This window comes from Vespa crabro, chromosome 10, assembly GCF_910589235.1.
Source record: "Vespa crabro chromosome 10, iyVesCrab1.2, whole genome shotgun sequence".
Taxonomy (NCBI): Eukaryota; Metazoa; Arthropoda; class Insecta; order Hymenoptera; family Vespidae; genus Vespa; species Vespa crabro.
This window is the reverse complement of record NC_060964.1, coordinates 6,301,992-6,321,248: the sequence shown is the minus strand read 5'-3', so window position 1 is coordinate 6,321,248 and position 19,257 is coordinate 6,301,992. Positions and strand designations below refer to the sequence as shown.

At 31.3% G+C, this 19,257-nt stretch overlaps 1 protein-coding gene across 10 annotated transcripts in view; it reads right to left on the bottom strand.

Moving 5' to 3' along the window:
• LOC124427571 (nephrin) overlaps positions 1-19,257 on the bottom strand; it is a 421,612-nt gene that overhangs the window by 98,471 nt on the left and 303,884 nt on the right. For 9 of the 10 annotated variants that reach the window (XM_046970660.1, XM_046970663.1, XM_046970661.1 and 6 more), the window contains 2 exons: positions 4,937-5,086; positions 3,076-3,249 (listed from right to left, as the gene is read on the bottom strand). In XM_046970660.1, the coding sequence (XP_046826616.1) occupies positions 3,076-3,249; positions 4,937-5,086 (324 nt within the window). The remainder of the gene's footprint in view (positions 1-3,075; positions 3,250-4,936; positions 5,087-19,257) is intronic. The other variant, XM_046970662.1, reaches the window with a different exon arrangement.

Below are 19,257 nucleotides of genomic sequence, written 5' to 3'. Positions count from 1 at the left end.
ATCATCCTTTGTGTTTTTATCGAGAGTTAGGTCGGATGAGGAAAATAAACTAAATTTTTCTTGAAACAAAAAGAAAAAGGAAAAAAAGAAAACAAGGAGAGAAAGAGAGAGAGAGAGAAAAATAAAATGTCTCCTCGAGATACTCCTCGCAATAAGGTACAATACCGGGCTAAATAAGCAAAGAAGCACTCTTATTTCGTCGACTCTTCGTATAAGTTTAATCCTCCTACTAAAGAGCTTCTCCTCCACCTACGTGCCTGCTTTACATGTAAAGTCGTATAATAACGAGATGCAAACGCACGACCGTGGAATCAAGAAGTGTCGCCGGTATAAGAACGCCAACCCGTGAAATAAAAGTATGCATAGGACTACGTTTATTAACGTAGTAACTTTACGTATTCTGATATAATCATACAAATTGACGGGTTTCATTAAAAAAAAAAAAAAAAAAAAAAACGAACGAACGAACAAATAAAATAAATAAACAAACAAAATAGATAAAAAAATATATTTTCTAATATATTTTTCTAACAATCTCGTTTTCTCTCTCTCTCTCTCTCTCTCTCTCTCTCTTTCTCTTTCTCTTTCTTTCTCTCTTTTATCATTGGCAAATAGGAAACGTTTCGTGGAATTTGCGAGATTATGAAATTTTATTTTTACGATTCAAATATATATATATATATATATATAGGTGATATTAATTAATATATTAATTATATGAAATGGCATCGAACTTTTTCTTCTTATAAATGATTAAACGATTATATATATATATATATATACATTTTTGATTAATATATTGTACAGAACGGGACGTAACTTAACAGATGATATTAAAAATAAATTAGATTATCTTTTTTACGTCTTCGGACTTTCTAGGTTAATCTTTATCCTTATCATTTTTCTTTTAGATTGTAAGTGACAAAAGAAGAAGAAGAAGAAAAAAAAAAAAAGAAAAAGAAAAAAGTTCCTAGCCGTAGGCTTGAATTTTGTACGATCTTGAACAAATGAAGAAGAAGAAGAAAAAGAAAAAAGAAACGAGAGAAATTATTAAAGTCACTTGATGAAATTTATTACTTTTGAAAATTTTTTTTCTTTCTTCCTTTTTTACTTTCCAATCGAGAATAATCATCAGATTTAAATTATCCTTCTTCATTATGTTCCTTTATAATCTTTTTGTTTGTTTGTTTGTTCGTTCGTTTTTTTTTTTGTTTCTTTTTTTTTTTTCTTTTTCTATTTCTTCGAATCATTCGACCAATCCAGTTGGAATTAATTATTTGATTATTGGGATTTGAAAGGATCTACCCTTGTAGATCCACAATATAGAAATGTGATTTCGTTATTTAACCACAAGCTCGAGAAATCCCTATGAATAAGCCGTATACTCTTAAAAGCTAATCCCAGCATTACTCTTGGATTAAATTTCATCCATTATCACAGATTCGCGCTAAATTTCTATTGTCCGTTGTGCACCTATCTGCCGTTCACCATACCATAGCCTATATATATATATATGTATATATATATATATATATATATATATATATATATATATCGTGTGAACGCAGTATCTCCGATGAACAACAATCTACAGGATTATCATAATTAACGTTCATCTGCGGTGGCACGCGACCCGAAAATCAATACTTTTAATTGATAGAAAATACGAAATACGAAATATAATTTTCCTTCGGTATGCACGTTAACGTAACATTTTAAAAGCAATTTTTTTGATAAATGGCCGTAGGAAAAAAAAAAGGAAAAATACTTTTATCGCTAATACGAATATTATTTAAATAATGCTTATGTAAATAAGAAAGAGAGACGATACGTAATATCGTTCTAAGTGTGTAGGTATTATTGTAACTTAAGGATATTTTATTTTTTTATTTATTTATGTTTTTTTTTGTTCTTTTCTTTTTTTTTCTCTTCTTTTTTTTTTTTTTTTTTTCTTTTCCTATGAAAATATCTTGTTACGCCATTTTTCGTCGCATTAAAATGAAAAGCATGCATTTACATTTAAAAGAACATTCACATATATTAGATCTCTCTTTTCCTTTTTTCTTTTTTTTTTTTTTTTTCATTCAGGTAACCTCGTTCCTTTTTATTTTTCTTTTTTTTTCTTTTTTCTCTCTTTTTCTCTTATTTTTATTCTCTTTCTCTTCGAAATGTATTCGCGTTTTAATTAAAACGAGATAGATATCCGTGTGTGTTTAAACGATATGCAGGTAAATTAAGGATACACTTATAATAAGCATTATACGTATATATAAAATAGGAAAGTTAGGGAGATGTAGAAAAAAAGATCGTACACTCGTTTCACTTGTATACAACAGTAAAAAGAAATAAAATGGTAGATTCGAATTTCATTTCTTTTCTTTTTTTTTTTTTTTTTCGCATAGGCCATGAGACAGACAGACTACTTTTGGGTCGTTTCGATGCGGTGGCATTTCGAATGAAACGATGCCCAGGAGGTCAAAGCCGGCGTCGTTTCCCGATGAAATATTAAGAACGAGAATACGGTTGCTCGGAATAAACGGGATCCGTTCGTCCGTCCGTCCGTCGTCTCCTCTTCTTCTTCTTCTTCTTCTTCTTCTTCTTTATCTTTCTTTTTGGTCGAAGAAGAACGGAAAACTCTCGGTAAAGCACATGGGATCTTTGAATGAGCCCAACCCACGTATAGACTGTTTCTTACGGAGTACTTTGGTTCTTTTCTTTTTTTTCTTTCTTCTTCTTTTTGCTTTTCTTTTCTTTTTTTCTTTTTAAAAAAAAAAAAAAAAAAAAAAAAAAAGCAAAAAAAGAAAAAAGGTAAGAAAGAAAAAGATACGACCAATGGAAATTGGATCGTCTCTTCCGTTTAAAAAATTTACATTGAATGTACGAGAATAAGTTTGTGGGAAGATAGAGGAGTAGAGTAGGAGGAAGAAGATAAAAAAAGGAAAAGGAAAGGAAAGAAAAGAGAAAAAAATGCAAAGTGAGAGGAGGAGAGAGAGAGGAGGGGGGGGGGTAAGGGAGAGAGGAAAGAAAGATTACGATCAATCGAAAATGGACAATGTATTTAATTAGATTACTTACAGATAACGGTGAGATGAGCGTTCGCACGGATCGGCTTGACGCGTATATGTGGTCCAACCTGACACTGATATTCTCCATCGTCGGTTAAGGATGCATCGGTAATTTGAAGATTATAAACTCCTGCATTTTGATCGCCGATCAGTCTTAATCTCGGATGACCAACGATCTGGCCACCTGCGTAAATGTGAAAGAAGAAGAGGAAAAACAAAAATTAGATACAAATTCGTATAAATAATATACATATTTTTTCTTTTCTGTTTCTTTTTTTTTTTTTTTTTCTTTTTTTTTTTTTTGCTTTTTACATATACAACGTATGCACGTATGTACATTCATGCGCGCGATCCATTTGATTCATCCTTTTCTATCTTTCTTTTTCTTATCTTTTTCTTTTTTTTTTTTTCTTTTCTTTTCTTTTCTTTTCTTTCTCTTTATCATCACTCGTATTACCGACGATTAAAAGGAAAAATTGTTCGGGGCTCTTTTCTTTATTTTTTTTTCTTTTCTTTTCTTTTTTTTTTGTTCTGGCGTCTTACAAATGAATTTCGCAATTCAAACGATGAAAAATAACGGTTGACGGTGTTAAACTCGTAAAGTATTAATCTGTCGCCGAAAATAATTTTCCTTTTGCGAGAGAAAGAGAGAAAAAGTGGGAGAAAAGAGAGAAAGAGGGATTAATTTAATGTTACGAGAAAAAAAGAGAGAAGAAAGATAGACAGATAGATAGATAGAGATAGAGATAGAGAAAGAGAAAAAGAGATAGATAGATAGATAGAGAGAGAGAGAGAGAGAGAGAGAGAGAGAGAGAGAGAGAGAGAGACTTTTCATGCGAACGCAAACTGATTGCGCGTCGTCGTAACAAAGAAGTCATCCGACGATGAGTTGCCGACGTTTTAACATGAAAAGAAAAGGAGAACGAAATATGCGCTAGCGGCAACGATTAAATTTACGCTCGTCTCTCTACCACCTTCGAACACCTCCTCCCTTTCACCAAAGGAACCTCCCCTGCTCTCTTTCTAACTCTTTCTCTCCTTTCTCTCTCTCTCTCTCTCTGCTTCTCTCTTTCTCTCTCTTTCTCGAGTGCGAACGTGTTCGCTCGCTTGCTCTTTCTCGCACGTACTAAGTTGAATTTAAAAATTACAAATTCCCGTTTGAGATGAAACTTGAGGTACGCGTGCGAAGAAGAAAGAAAAAGAAAAAAAGAAAAGAAAAAAAAAAAAAGTAAAAGGAAGAAAAAAAAAAAAAGGAAAAAAAGTTAAATTAAAAACTTCATCCCTATAAAATAAGTAAAAGAATCTTTTTTCTGTTTTCTATTTTTTTTTTCTTTTTTTTTTCTTTTTTTTTTCCTTTCTTTTCCATCCAAAACCAAAAAAAGATCGCAAAATCGATATCTAACGATATTCTGAATTATAATTAGAAGTAAAATTATAATTAAATTAAGAATAATAAAAATATATGTATATATACACGTGCGTGTGTGTGTGTGGATCAAGCAACAAGTATATTAATAATATTTCATGGTCCTCGGAAAAATATAGGAGATTGTAATTCGTCGACGAAAAAAAAAAAAAAAAAAAAGAAAAAACAGAAATTAATTCCAAATATTCATTTCGCGTGAAATATATTGTGCAAAGTACAATAAGATAATTGCCTGTTCATCTTTAAATATCGCAGACAAAATGTACAACGGATTCTAACTTTAATGAGCTTCTCCATTGATTTTTTTTTGTCTCTTTTATCTCTTCTGTTTTATTTCTTTTTATTTATTTATTTTTTTTTGTTCTTTTCTTTTTCTTTTTCTTTTTTTTTTTCTTTTCCTTTCTTTTCTTTCCTTTTATTTTTTTCAAGAGATATAAATACTCACTCATCGGTTGTACGACGTAAGCAAAGCCGTCTTTGACCCACTGAACGATGCCGACCCTATTCTCGACCTCGCAGGGTATTATCACCTCGCCACGTTCAAGCACGGAACTATTTCTAGGCTTGAAACGAAAATATTGGGCACCCTCGCCTGCTGAAACACAAAGAAAAAAGGACGATAGTCATTTTTGTGTAATACCAGAATAAACTGACGTTACCGTCATCATCATCATCGTCGTCGTCGTCGTCGTCGTCGTCGTCGTCGTCATCGTCGTCATTCTCGTCATAGTCGTCGAATATATAAGCATACATATATTATATATATGTGTGTGTGTGTTTGTATCTTGCGACTAGGATCGTGCGAGAATAAATAAATATCACGGGAATTCTCTCTTGCGATAAACAACAATAAAGAAATACGGATTTAACGTTGGTAACTAAAAGAGAAAGAGAGAGAGAGAGAGAGAGAGAGAGAGAGAGAGAGAACCGGAAAGATAAAAAGAAAGGAGGAAAAAATAAAATAAGAGAAAAAAAGTTTTGTACGAAAATTTCGTTGGAATCGTTAATTCTCGGGAAATGTTTGGAAGGGGTAAAAATAATAGAAAAGAAAAAAATAAACGAAAGAAAGAGAAAATGGAAAAGGGGGTAATAAATCTCTCTCGTAAGAAAAAAAAAAAAAGAAAAAGAAAAAAAGAAGGAAAAAATCTCGAAAACGAACGAACGAAGATTAAAAAAATATGATATAAAGAAAAATACATATATATATATATACATGCACACACATACGCATACACATATGTAAAAAAAAAAAGAAAAAAGAAAAATAAAAACATTGCTTGCTTGAATTGGTTATTCTCATTCTTAATTCTCTTAGATTTTCTTTCTCATTTACCAAATCGACAAGTTCTCTCGTATATTCACAATACTTCAAATTTCTTAATTAAATACATTAAAAGGAACAATTCATTATTATATTTCCCTTTCTTTCTTTTGGTTACTTTGATTTTCATAAAGACGTTAACCAAATTCTTAAGTGGTACTGACGAGTGATTGAGAGAGAAAAAGAGAGAGAGAAAAAGAGAGAGAGAAAGAAAGAGAGCGAGTGGTGGAATGGAGAAGAGGAGATGAGAGTAGAACGGGAGGGGGATGATATCAAGGGTGGATGGTAGAAACAATGGCAATAAAATGTACTCTGGTTATAATTAAGTGTACTATAGTAGTCTAGTATTTCTCGTTAATGCTATACCATCGTTCTCTACAACTCAATCTTGATGGTATTTCTTGTCTTTGGAGAAAATTCAACGTTTATTGAGTTTTGATATTAGTCATTTCCTTTTCTATCTCTCTCTCTCTCTATCTCTCTCTCTCTCAATGTAAGGTTTTCCTTATTGTATTGTATTGTTTGATTGTTTGTTTGTTTCTTTCTTTCTTTCTTCCTTTCTTTCTTTTTTTTTTTTTTTTTAATCATATACATAACGATTGCAAAATGAGTCGTCATTGTCGTCATTGTCGTCGTCGTTGTCGTCGTCGTCGTCGTCGTCGTCGTCGTCGCAGTCGTCGCAGTCGTCGCAGTCGTCGTAGTCGTCGTCATCATGAAAAAGAATATGATCGTAACGTTGCAAACCCGATATGACAATGGAGTCTTCGTTATTTGCATATCCATTATATCGTGTCTCTCCATTGAAACGACGACTAAAGCCGTCGTCGTTTGTTATTTATTTTTCCTTCGATTCATGCCAATATTAAATCCAAAAGGAAGAGAAAGAAATAGAAGAAGAAAAAAGGAAGAAAGAAAGAGATAAAAGAGAAGAGGAAAACAAATAAAAAGAATGAAATTTTTAACTTGTATACAGCAATGTCATCATATCGCGTTCTCTCTCTCTCTCTCTTTCTCTCTTTATCTCTCTATCTCTCTATCTCTTTCCCAGTCCACACCCACGTTCATATTCATTCCTATTCTCGTTAAAGTCATTATACACATTAATTCGTTATATCTATTGGCGTTATAATTTGTTAACGATAGTTCGTTACGAACATTCAAATAGATAAATTCGATATTAATAAATTGTATTTATCGTATTCATCAAAGAACATTTCCTTTTTGGTTCTTTCATTTAATCGACCGATAAATATTTTACAATTTTTAATTATATAAAAGTACGATAAACTTGAATTAAATCTTACCGAAATATCATCGTTGAAATTTGAACATTTTTTTCGAGAAAATCGAATCGACGGAATGTATATATACACATATATATATGTATGTACATGCATACACATACACATACACACATACATACATTATATATATATATATATATAATTTTATTATTTGATTCGGATCATATTCGAAAAATATTTCATTTCGGAAATGACTTCTGAGAAAAACGAGAGATACGTTTAATAATAATATCTTTGTCTTTCTCTCTCTCTCTCTCTCTTTCCTCGGTTTACCACGCGGGCAAACTCATGGAAAAACAAATCTTCCTGTTTTCTCGACGTGGCGCGCGATTCGAATTACCCAAGGGTATAAAACCATAGAGCGCGGATTGGTACGGATGGAATTTCACGAAGAAACATTTGCGAAAAGGGTAACTTCGGAATTCTGACGCATACGAAAACTCCCCGCAGTAATAACCCCGGTTTAGTGGATGTATTTCCATCCCCATTAGTGCGCTCTCTAAAGCTTCTTCTAATTTTTCATTTCTGTAGAATGAACGTAATTTGAAAATAACACCATAAGAAATAATCTTTATTCGTTTGCTCAAATAAAAATGTTAACCTTTCACGTTGTCAGCTATTTTTACATAACTACTTATCTAACCACTTATGCATAATGATAATACAGCTATATCTATTCTTCTCTTTCCGTTCTCGTTTTCTTTCCTTTGCTTTTCTTTTCATTTCATTTCATTTCTTTTCCTGTTACTTTCTCTTCTTTCATATTTCTCTTATCAATAAAAGAAAGTCGGACGAAAAGTTGTTCAACCCCGCTCCTTCGCACTTTTTATTCTGAAATCGAGTACGAGAAAGAAATGCAATCGAAAAGAAAAAAAAAGAAAGAAAGAAAGAAAGAAAGAAAGAAAGAAAGAAAAAGAGACAAAAAGAAAAAAAAAAAGCAAAGCCCGCATTATCCCGTATAATAAATAAATAAACGCCCCGTAACAATTTCCTTATTGATCCGAAACCGTCGTTTGGTCACGACCGAAAATAATACGTCTTTGGGTTGTGATCGGTTAGAAGAAAAAAAAACTAAAAAAAAAACTAAAAAAAAAAAAAAAAACTAAAAAGAAAAAAAAAAGAAAAAAAGAAAAATGAGAAGAGAATAAAAGAAAAGAAATTTCATCGACCTAGCGCCGTTTATTGTTATCAATTCAAACATAACCGAGTAAATAATATCCACGCCAACGTTATAATACGGAAAAAAAAGAAGAAAAAAAAAAAAAAAAACTTGGATATATCATTCTATACTTCACGGGAATATATACTTTCTTTGTTGCTTTAACCCCCTTTATTTCCACGATATATTTGTATTATCTTTGTTTTTTCTATAACAAAAGAAAGAAAAAGAGATGGCCAAGCTCGATATGATGACTAAAGGGATTTATTAAACTTCCAACGATGATAAAGTTAGCGTTATCTTTCTCTCTCTCTCTTTTTATATATATATATATATATATAATATCTTTCATCTCTCTTTCTCATAGTGAAACAAAGCCTGGTCATACGTGTTTCGGCTCGGATCGTTCGTGCGTGCGAGGCATGCGTGAAAACAATGATGCATTATTAACTTTAACCCAATCCCCACCCCCTACGATCCTTCTCTAACAAAGATCAGAGTTATGTATATAGTTATAATAGCCTGGATAGATAGATAGGTAGATAGATAGATAGATAGATAGATAGATAGATAGATAGATGGATAGATCGAAAGGTGGAAAGATATTCTCGAACAAAAGAGTCTTTATCGTTCATGAAATGTCGAAGATACATTTTTATATATTTTTATATATTTTGTAAAACAAAGGATAAAAATTCATACAAAAAGAAAAATTTTAAAGAATAAGAACAATTTCTCTCTCTCTCTCTCTCTCTCTCTCTTTCTTTCTTTCTCTTTATCTCTCTCGTAGTTTCGAAATTGTATAAAAAAAGAAAAAATGGTCATTTGAAAAATCGTGAACGCGTTCAAACATATTTTCTACGTCCATCATTCACCCATCGTGAATAAATTAGGAGGATAAATAATTTTACGAAATTATTATATTATTATATATATATATATATATATATATATATATATATATATATATATATATATATATATATTAATATATTTCAATCTGTGCAAATGTAAGCATCTTTTATTTACATAAAAAAAATATTACATAAAAAAATATATATATATATATATATTTTTCTCTCTTTCTATGTGTATATTTCCTACTCTCTCTCTCTCTTTCTCTCTTTCTTTTTTTCTTTAGAATTAAATATCGTAGTGACTTTAAACAAATTCTATTTTAAAAGGTAGATTTTGTTAATCACTATATATATGATACTAATGTTAAAATATTTGAGAATAATTGTTTTCCCGTTTAGAAGTAAACGTTCATTAAAAAAAAAAAAAAAAATATATATATATATATATCCAAAGAAATTCTGTATTTCTCTTAAGCTATTAAAAATAATCGAGTATTTAGCTTACAAGCAAGAAAATAAAAAAAAAAAAAAAATGAAAGAGAAAGGAGAAAAGAAAAGAATAATCATTGCGTTAACAATTAAAAATTCGAATCACGCGAGAGGGAGAGAGAGAGAGAGACAGAGATGAGAATTGGAATCGAATCGTTAAATTGTTAAGAATCGCAAACGTTAAAGTCAGCAATAGTAGTTGCGTAATCGATTTCAATTTTGAATATAATCCGCATTAAGACGATACTGATGGAAAATAGAATGCAAGGTGATAGGGCTTTGATCTCCTATGCAAAAGATTACGATGGATAGATAGATAGATATATCACTTTGGTATAACGAGAATATAGATTGAATGTGTATTTGTATGTATGTGCTAGAAGATATTGGTCATTCTCTCTGGTGTACGCTAGTATCTATATTCGATATGTATGAGTGTACGTATACGTGTTTATATATAGTTTATATGTGTACGAATGTGTAAGGGTGTGACAAGAGAAACGAAACGCGTATGTACGTTCCTGCGGCCGAGTTACACGTTTGACTTTGTAGTCTGTTTACGTTAGTGGTCTACTTTGTTCTCCTCTCTCTCTCTCTCTCTCTCTCTCTCTCTCTCTCTCTTTCTATATATATATATATATATATATATATATATATATATTTCTGTCTCTCTCCCTTTTCTTTCTATCTCTCTTTCTCTTTCAGTTACAACTTGCTATATATATATATATATATATATATATTTCTCTCTTTCTCTCTCTCTCTGGTGTACATTTATACAGTTACACTGGGTCCAAATAGTAACATCAATAAAATAATATATACGATTTCACGCGTGTCCCTTGGAGAGATCCCAATCCCTTTGTCTCTCTTTCTGTCTTTGTCTTTCAAACCTTCTTCTTTCTTTTATTCATTCATTCTTTCTAAAAGCGTATTTACGTTCCTCCAAACGAGCTTTGTTCAATTTTGCAAGGAAAGAAAGGAAGGAAGGAAAGAAAGGAGAGAGTCAGACAGAGAGAAAGAGAGAGAGAGAGAGAGAGAGAGACAGAGACAGAGAGAGAGAGAAGATGAGAGAGATTAAATGAGGGACAACTCATTTGACATACTTAACAAAATGCTCGAATTCTAGACCTTCTTTGTGACCTATATTTAACTAAGGTTATAAGAAAAGTGATATATATATATATATATATATATATATATATATATATAAAGAGAGAGAAAGAGAGAGGGAGAGAGAGAGTGGGGGTGGGAGGGAGAGGAAAAAAGGATAAAACATTTCCACGGCATAATAATATAATAACAGCTTACGAATTTTCTCGAGAATATCTTTATCTCATAAAGACGGAGGAGGAATTGTTTCGAAAGGAATGTTTTAAAAATCACGGAAAATTAACTTCCTCTTTTGAAATGAAATCCTTAAGGGTCTACTTCCATCGTTCCTTGTTTTTATTATAATCGTTTACTCCAGCAATTAATTCAAACGTAATACCTTGACCGACTTTGACAATTAGTTTTCTCGACAGTCGTTCTTCTTTCATTATGCATTATTCCAACGTGTAAACATCGTTATTTTCTTTATCATAGCTATCAAATTAATGTTAAATAAATTTATACGTATGATTATTTTAGGATTGTTTAATAAAAAAAAAAAAAAAAAAAAGAAGAAAAAAAAAACACATTTATAAGTACACAAAGTGCAAATGAATTATACTTGTAGTATTAAACAATAATGTTATTTCGTTTTAATATTAGATAACTCGTAAGACAGACGCCTGAGAAATAATATAATTTTTAATTTTAATTTTTAATATCTCAAATATTAAATTTCAAATTTAAAATCAATCATTGATTTATAATATAAATAAAAATTTACATTAGAGCTCAGTTAACTTCGAATTGTCATACAGTTTGTATAAAAATTTTCAAGTATGACAAAGTAAACATTGAATATCACCATTTCTTTTTTTTCTTTTTCTTTTTTTTTTTTTTTTTTTTCTACGCGAGAGAATTAAAATAATTTATTTGACTGATGTGACACGCGTTAAACGAATATTATTTAATTGAATATTTTTAATCGAATTAAATTTTGAACGCGGAGTACGTCGCCGTTCATCTAATATCAACAGAAAATGACTTATGGCGGACTTTGATTAGTTACCGATTTAGTTTTCTCTTGCATTACGATGAGTTTAACATCGAAAATCGATCTTTCCGTACGGTCAAACTTCAATAATTTATAATTTCGATTATTTTCGATTATTTATTTAAAGTATCTTTAATATGTACACGGGATACGATAAATTATTATATTTAAATAATAATACAATCGTTTAAACATTAGAAAGATCATTATAATTCGTGATGTAATTTAAAGTAATTTTAAATTTGAAATTTTAATTCTTAAAAATTTTCATCCCGGGATAGTTTATCTTGTGTAATGTAAACAAATACGGTCTTTCAATTAACTTTGACGATTTTATCGGATCAGTTCTTCTTTGTCCTCCGACGAGTTAACATCGAAAGGTCTCTCTTGGATGTCTTTACTGCAAGTATCGATCTAATATTTAAACTAATATTTATATTTTTATATTATAAAGTTTTTTTTCGATAATATCTAAGAGTTTCTTATTATAACAATGATATTAATAATTTCCTTTTTATTTTTCTTGTTTCAGGAGTACATTGCAATCGAGCGCGAAGCAATGACGTTAATCGAATATTTGTCTCGTTAAATTAAAAATATTCGCGTAGTAGAAGCAACGTTGTTATTCGTTCGTATTTAGCGATTTAAACAACAAGTGTTTTTGCACAAATCGATTTTGCGTGCAATGCAGCCAATGTTTGATCCGCAAAGTGTTTTGCTTTTTTAACAGTCTCACAGACTGTATTTATCAAAGTCAGTAGAGTTAAAGTGAAATAAATTCAATGACCGTCCATTAATAAATAACTATCGTGAATTAGAGTCAGTGCATCATTAAAGAGGATCTCGACCAACTTCGATGTCGACCTATCTCATTTACAACCACCTACGAATCTCATCCACCCTTAATTTCGACCTAAATCGCGGATGAGTGTTTTGGAGCCATCGTAGAGAACTTCTTAAGTAGTAAGTTGAATTTTTAATTTACTTCGGTCACACTCAATCATGTCGAGAGGATGAAATGTCTGAATTGGTAATGGAGTTGATCGATTGTAATTATTTAGTAAAAAAAGAAAAAAAAAAAAGAAAAAGAAGTATTGAGTGACCACGAATAAATTTCTTCGTGAGAATGATCTCTTATTTTCGAATTTATTTATTAAATCCAGAATAGGATAAATATTTGTTCAAACGCGTTTACAAGTATCTCAATATTTGGAATATTTTCATAAACTTTTGAATAGTTTTAAATTAAAAAAAAAAAAAAAAAAAAAGAAAAGAAAAAAACAACAAAAAAATATATAATCCCATAATTCGTAAGATCTAGGATGATAAGTTAATTAATTTTTAAATTAGGATTTTCAGCAATTAATATACTAATTATAATTTCTCCTATTCCACGATAAAATATATCTCGTAAAGATAATAATCAATTTCTATCCATAGTGATAAATGTATATATAATTTTCAAACAAGTTAGATATTATGTTGGGAATTTTTTGCATATCTTAAAATTTAGAATCAAATATTGTCGTGATAGTTTTTGAACGATAATTGATTAGATTAAGACGCGGAAGAGACCCTTTACGAACTCATGGCTCATAAGGACAATCATATTAGGATATTGAGTTATTTTCAAAGGTTCAATGGTACAACCACCCTTCGAGAATGTCCTCTTAGTAATAATTTTGCGAAAATTGTGCGAAACCAAAGTGAAAGTACATCGAATCAATGTGCACACGAAATTGAAACGAGCTGACGAAAAAGTATGCCAAAAGTTCCTCAATATTGCTATGCGTACGCCATTAGGATTAGGATTATTTGATTTTTTTTTATTTTTTTTTTTTTTTTTTTATTATCATTATTATTAATTAAAGTCGTGTTTCATAAATTTTTTTCACTTAGGTATCTCTTATTTTTCAAGTTAACTTAAATTCATAGTTTTATCTATTCATAAAATAATATATATATATATATTTTATTTCTATAAAATTATGATTCTATTAAAAGTCATAGTCACGAAACGTATAAGATATGGCAAGTGGGAGCGGGATAGGGAGTCAACTTAAACTGCACCGAATATAAAAGTGCACATGGAGTTGAAACATGCACGCTAGGATGCGCGCCAAGTTTTCTCCTCCCTTTGCCACGCGTTAAAGGAAAATGAATATTTTTGTTTAGATTAGGATCGAAAATTTTTCATTTATTTTTGCCGTTTTATTTCTTTCTTCTTCGCATTAATTTAAATTAAATTAAATTAAATTAAATTAAATTAAATTAAATTAAATTACATTCAAAACTCTATCTTTCATAAGTAATACACTTATATACGTACTCTCTATCCTTTTTTCTCGTATTTCTTTCGTTTATTTCTTTTATTTTCTATAAAATCAAGTAACGTTTTAACGTCAGAGTCATTAAATCATGACTTTTTAAAATCGTAAAAACGAATAAAAAATGACAATTGCGAGTTAACATTGAACGCATTGGATATTAGTATGAAATAAGCATACTTAAATATATATATATATATATATATATATATATATATATATATATATATATATTTATATTATGTTATTTATTTACACAATATTACGAGAAACGTTTAACGATTGAGAATTTTTTATTTTTCGATAGAATTAATCCAATATAAGTTACAGAGTATATAAAAGTTATTTTTGATATTTATATTTGAAAATGATATTTAAAGAAATATAGATTTATTCGTGAAATACCACCGGATAGTATTGATTTAAACTCGATCGTATATTGAACGCGCACTGATTTAAATTTTTATATGAAAGAACATAAAATCTTTTCGATTGGATGAAATACGGAAAGTATTCTTTTCTACTTTTTCGATTGAGACAAATACACGTATCGTGGTAAAATCATTGATTCTTTTTCTTTTTCGCTCTTACTTCCAAAGATTATTTGATTTGATCGATCGACTGATTGAAATTCTTATTTAGATTTTAAAAGGAACAATAATAAAGAAGTGAAATAATTTAATTTGGATTTGTGATTTTTTTTTTCTTTTTTCTTTTTTTTTTCCTCTCTTTAAACGATTAATTTAATGTTACCGTGAGTCTCCAGATGCAGTAACTTCCATCACGTGGAGGTGTGACCTGTCGGTCAATAGTAATTGTTATCTTATCGAAATTTGATCTGACGCAAGTACTATCGAACGAATGGCTGCTTTATCGTTTTTAGAAATCTTTTTTCGATTAAATTTCGTGCAAAGAAAAGAAAAAAAAAAAAAAAAAAAAAGAAAGAAAGAAAGAAAAAGAAAAAGAGAATAAAAGAAATAAATTAAAGTTTCATTCAAGCTTTTACATTGATAATGTTACTTCAATGGAGAAATAGTATTGGACGTAGTAGAACTTCTTTTTTTTTTTTTCTTTTTTTTTTAATAATTTTTCTTTCTCCCTTTCGAGCGAATACAATTATGTCATATACCTTTTTTAAGAGAAGGTCCTTATAAATGATAATACCGTCAATATCAAACTGGATATGTTTGAACATCGAAGAAATTTTTTTTAACAAAACTTTATATTCGGTAAATATCTGTATACAATATACATATATATATATATATATATATATATATATATATATATATATAAGTGCGTGCATGCGTGTGTAACGAATAGAGCGAAAAACGCATTTAATCGTACGATATCAGGAAAATATAAATATTCGGGCCGACGGATGAGACTGGATGGGCGAATCCATTCAATGAATTACACGATTATCGGCTTTAGAACTTTTTATTACATTCCGATACTCCGAACATCCCTCTACCATTTCATTCCCCTTTCAATCGTAACCCTTTTCGCGAGCGAAACGTTTTAATAAGCGGTACGGTTTACGCGAATCTCGTTTACATTGTACTTTTCAAAAGAGAAAAAAGATAGAGAAATTGAGGTTACGTGTGTAAGAGAGAGACAGAGACAGAGAGAGAGAGAGAGAGAGAGAGAGAGAGAGAGAAAAAAATGAGAGAGAGAAAATTTGAACGATAAAGCATTAAAACTGAAAACAGTTTCTACGCTTTCGTTAATCTATCTATCTCTTTTTCTTGCTTTTGCAATTCTTTTTTCTTTTTTCTTTTTTTCTTTTTCTTTTTACTTTTGCCAACTTCGAAAAGCTCTGTTCCCCCTTTTCTTTCTTTTTTCTTTTCCTTTTTTTTTTTTCTTTTATATAGGTTCAATATAAATTTTAGCGAGACACATCGAAGTCTTTATTACCGAGAAAGAGAAGAATGGTCAGAAGGGAAAAAATGTTCGTTTGAAAAATTTCTTCGTCTCCGGTGCGTTCCTTTTCCTTAAGAAACACAGAAATGGCGGGTAAAGTGATGAGGACAGATAAAGCTAGAAATTAAGAGAAAGAGAGAGAGAGAGAGAGAGATAGAGAGAGAGAGGATGATAGAGAGACAGAGAGACAAAGGGAAAGAGCTAAGGGTAAGACCTTTTTTCTCAACTCTAACACTAAGAAGAACGTACGGTAAAGTTAGGTTAGGTTCAGTTAAGTAAGGTTAGGTAAGGTAAGGTAAGGTAAGGTTAAGGTATCTCGTATCGGTACTTTCAACGAGAACGGAGACTGCAAGAAAACAAGAGAGGAGGGAATTAAAATAGTAAAAGAAAACGGTAGACAATGAGGACTTTGGTAATTAACAAGGTAGTATTTAACGGGTAACGACCTTGTCGGGTTAATCAAACGAAGATAGAGATAGATATATCTCTTCTTGCCATCGCGTAAAATCTCTTTAGCTTCCACTTTTACCTACCGTATTTATTTAACCGTTCGTATAGTCTTTTTCTATTTCTTCAAGAAAAAGAAAAAGAAAAAGAAAAAGGAAGAAAAGAAATATAAGAATCTTATTATTTCATCAGTCGTGTCCTTTAATGTTGGATCTCTTCATTTTCTATCGAGATACTTTACGTAAGTAAGTATTCTTATGTACGTAGGATCGATCGATCAATCGAGTAAAATATTCATTACAATTAATAATTTGTTAATTAATAAGAATTTTTTATTGTCGATTTTCCCTTTGAATTTTCTTTTCGTTCTTCATTCTTTTTCCTTTTCTTCTTTTTTTTCTTTTTTTTTTTTTTTTTTTTTCTTTCGTTATCCTCAGTGTCACATAGGAACAGTATCGAAAAGCGATATTAATGTCTTCTCGTATTTCGAACTCATTCTTTTTTCAATCTTGATAATCATTAGTACACTCGATCTCCAATGCTTCTCTCTCTCTCTCTCTCTCTTTCTCTAAAAGGAGCTCGTATCTCGTAATTGACATTGTGTCATTGTAAATTTAATTGCCGCGGGAAATGACGTGACGAACGAACGAACGAACGAACGAACGAACGAACGAAAGAACGAACGAACGAATGAACGAATAAACGAACAAACGAACAAACGAACGTACGTATGAACGAACGACGAACGAATGAACGAATGAATGAACGAATGAACATTCCGTCGAGGAATGTAATAAATTCGATACCCGTTATCGATTATATCCAGCTAACGGAGAACCCATATATATTTCTTCCTTTCGGAATATAGCTTCGTCAATAGTCGACTACAATCGACCGGCTCCATTCATATTTCATTGGGAGCCAATAAATTTTCGTGAAGCTTTTAGTAACTTTATCCTTAAGCGTCTCTGTTTTCCTACGTTCGTCGAACTTCCTTTAAGTCTTCGTCTTTCGTCACTACCCCAACCCCAATCATCCAACCAACCACTCCTCACCTGCACTTTCATTCCACCCTGCCACCCTCCCTCCCTCCCTCCCTCCATCCTAACCCCTCTCTTCATCGTTCTCATCTTCTCTCTTTCTCTCTATTTCTATATCTATCTTTCGATTACATCGATTACTAATCATCCTTCGGGATCTAAATATTTCATTGGGAATAAATTCATAAGGCCCCATTCGTCATATTAACCAAATCAAATTTGAAAACTTTCTCAGCAGTATCTCGTTCGATTTACTCTAATCGATCATTATTAATACTTAAATCGAAACGGAGTTATTCTATTCTATTTCTATTCTATTTGATTCGTTAATTGATTCGTAGAGAAATCCGAGTTAAATTTCAATTTGCTTAATAGGAAGGAAGAATGGAAAGGAAGAATAAAAGAGAAAGAAAGGAAAAAAAAAAAAAAGAAAAAACAACTCGCGAAGAGAGAGAGAGAGAGAGAGAGAGAGAGAGAGAGAAAGAGATAAAGAGTACGCGCGTGTGTGCGTGTATATTTGTGTACGTGTGTATATGTAAAAGTGTGCGAATGCAAGAGAGGATGAGAAAGGATGAGAGAAGAGTTTAGTCAGAGCATAACGATCCTAGAGCATCGGAATCGTTGTAAATTTACGAATGATGCTCGATATATTTTACGAGAATGAGTATAGTCATGACGCGACGGCGACGCGCGCGAACGACTTTCTGTTTTTTTTTTTGTCCACACCACGACAGATTATTCAATATCCTTGGTGCCTCTCTTTTTTTCCCCTCCTTCTCCTGCTACACCCCCTACCCCTTGCTGCTTTTCTCTCTCTCTCTCTCTCTCTCTCTCTCTCTCTCTCTCTCATTCTCTCTCATTCTCTCTCATTTTCCACTTCTTTTTTTCTTCCCTCTTTTATCAGTTTTTTTTTTTTTTTTTTTTTTTTTTTTGGCGAGCCGCGGGCATTTCGATTTATGAAACTGTCAAGCCGTGTATACGGTCTGCAACCGATTGGATGGGCGCGTACTACGAAAATGCATTAATAATAGTGGCAAACGTGTCGGACATATACTATAAATAAACGTAAAAGCATTTCAGTTTATATACGTAAACCCCGTTGAAAGTTAGTATGACGCGTGCGCGCGCACGCCCCTGGCTCCTGGTTTCCACCGCTACAACCGATTACGGGTTTTTTTTCTTTTTTTTTTTTTTTTTTCTAACGACAGGATAACAAAAATAAAAAAAGAAAAGGAAAAAGGAAACAAAAATAGGAAGGACAAGGGAATGAAAAAAAAAAAAAAAGGAAAAGGGAAAGAAAATTAAAGGAGGAGAAAAAGCGAGAAATTTTTAAGTAAAAAACTGTAATCTGGTAGACACAGGGAGAGAGAGAGAGAGAGAGAGAGAGAGAGAGAGAGAGAGAGAGAGAGAGAGAGAGAGAGAGAGAGATAAAAGAGTGAGAAAATAAATAAATGAATAAATAAATAAATAAATAAGTAAACCAAATTTCAGTTAGACATCGATATAAAATATGGCCATACATTTCGACCTGGCTATGTCATAGTTATGCATGCTGTACTCACATTCCCTCCCTATCTCTCTCTCTCTTTTTGTCTCCATCTCATTCAGTCTCGCACTCTCACGCTCATATCGAGGTATAGTTAATTTTACGCTTTGCCATGGCGTCCTCCCCCCGTCAAATATTTAACAGGACGAATGCTACCATCGCGAAACAAAGTTATTTTCGAAAAATTCATTTTCAGGTGAAAACATG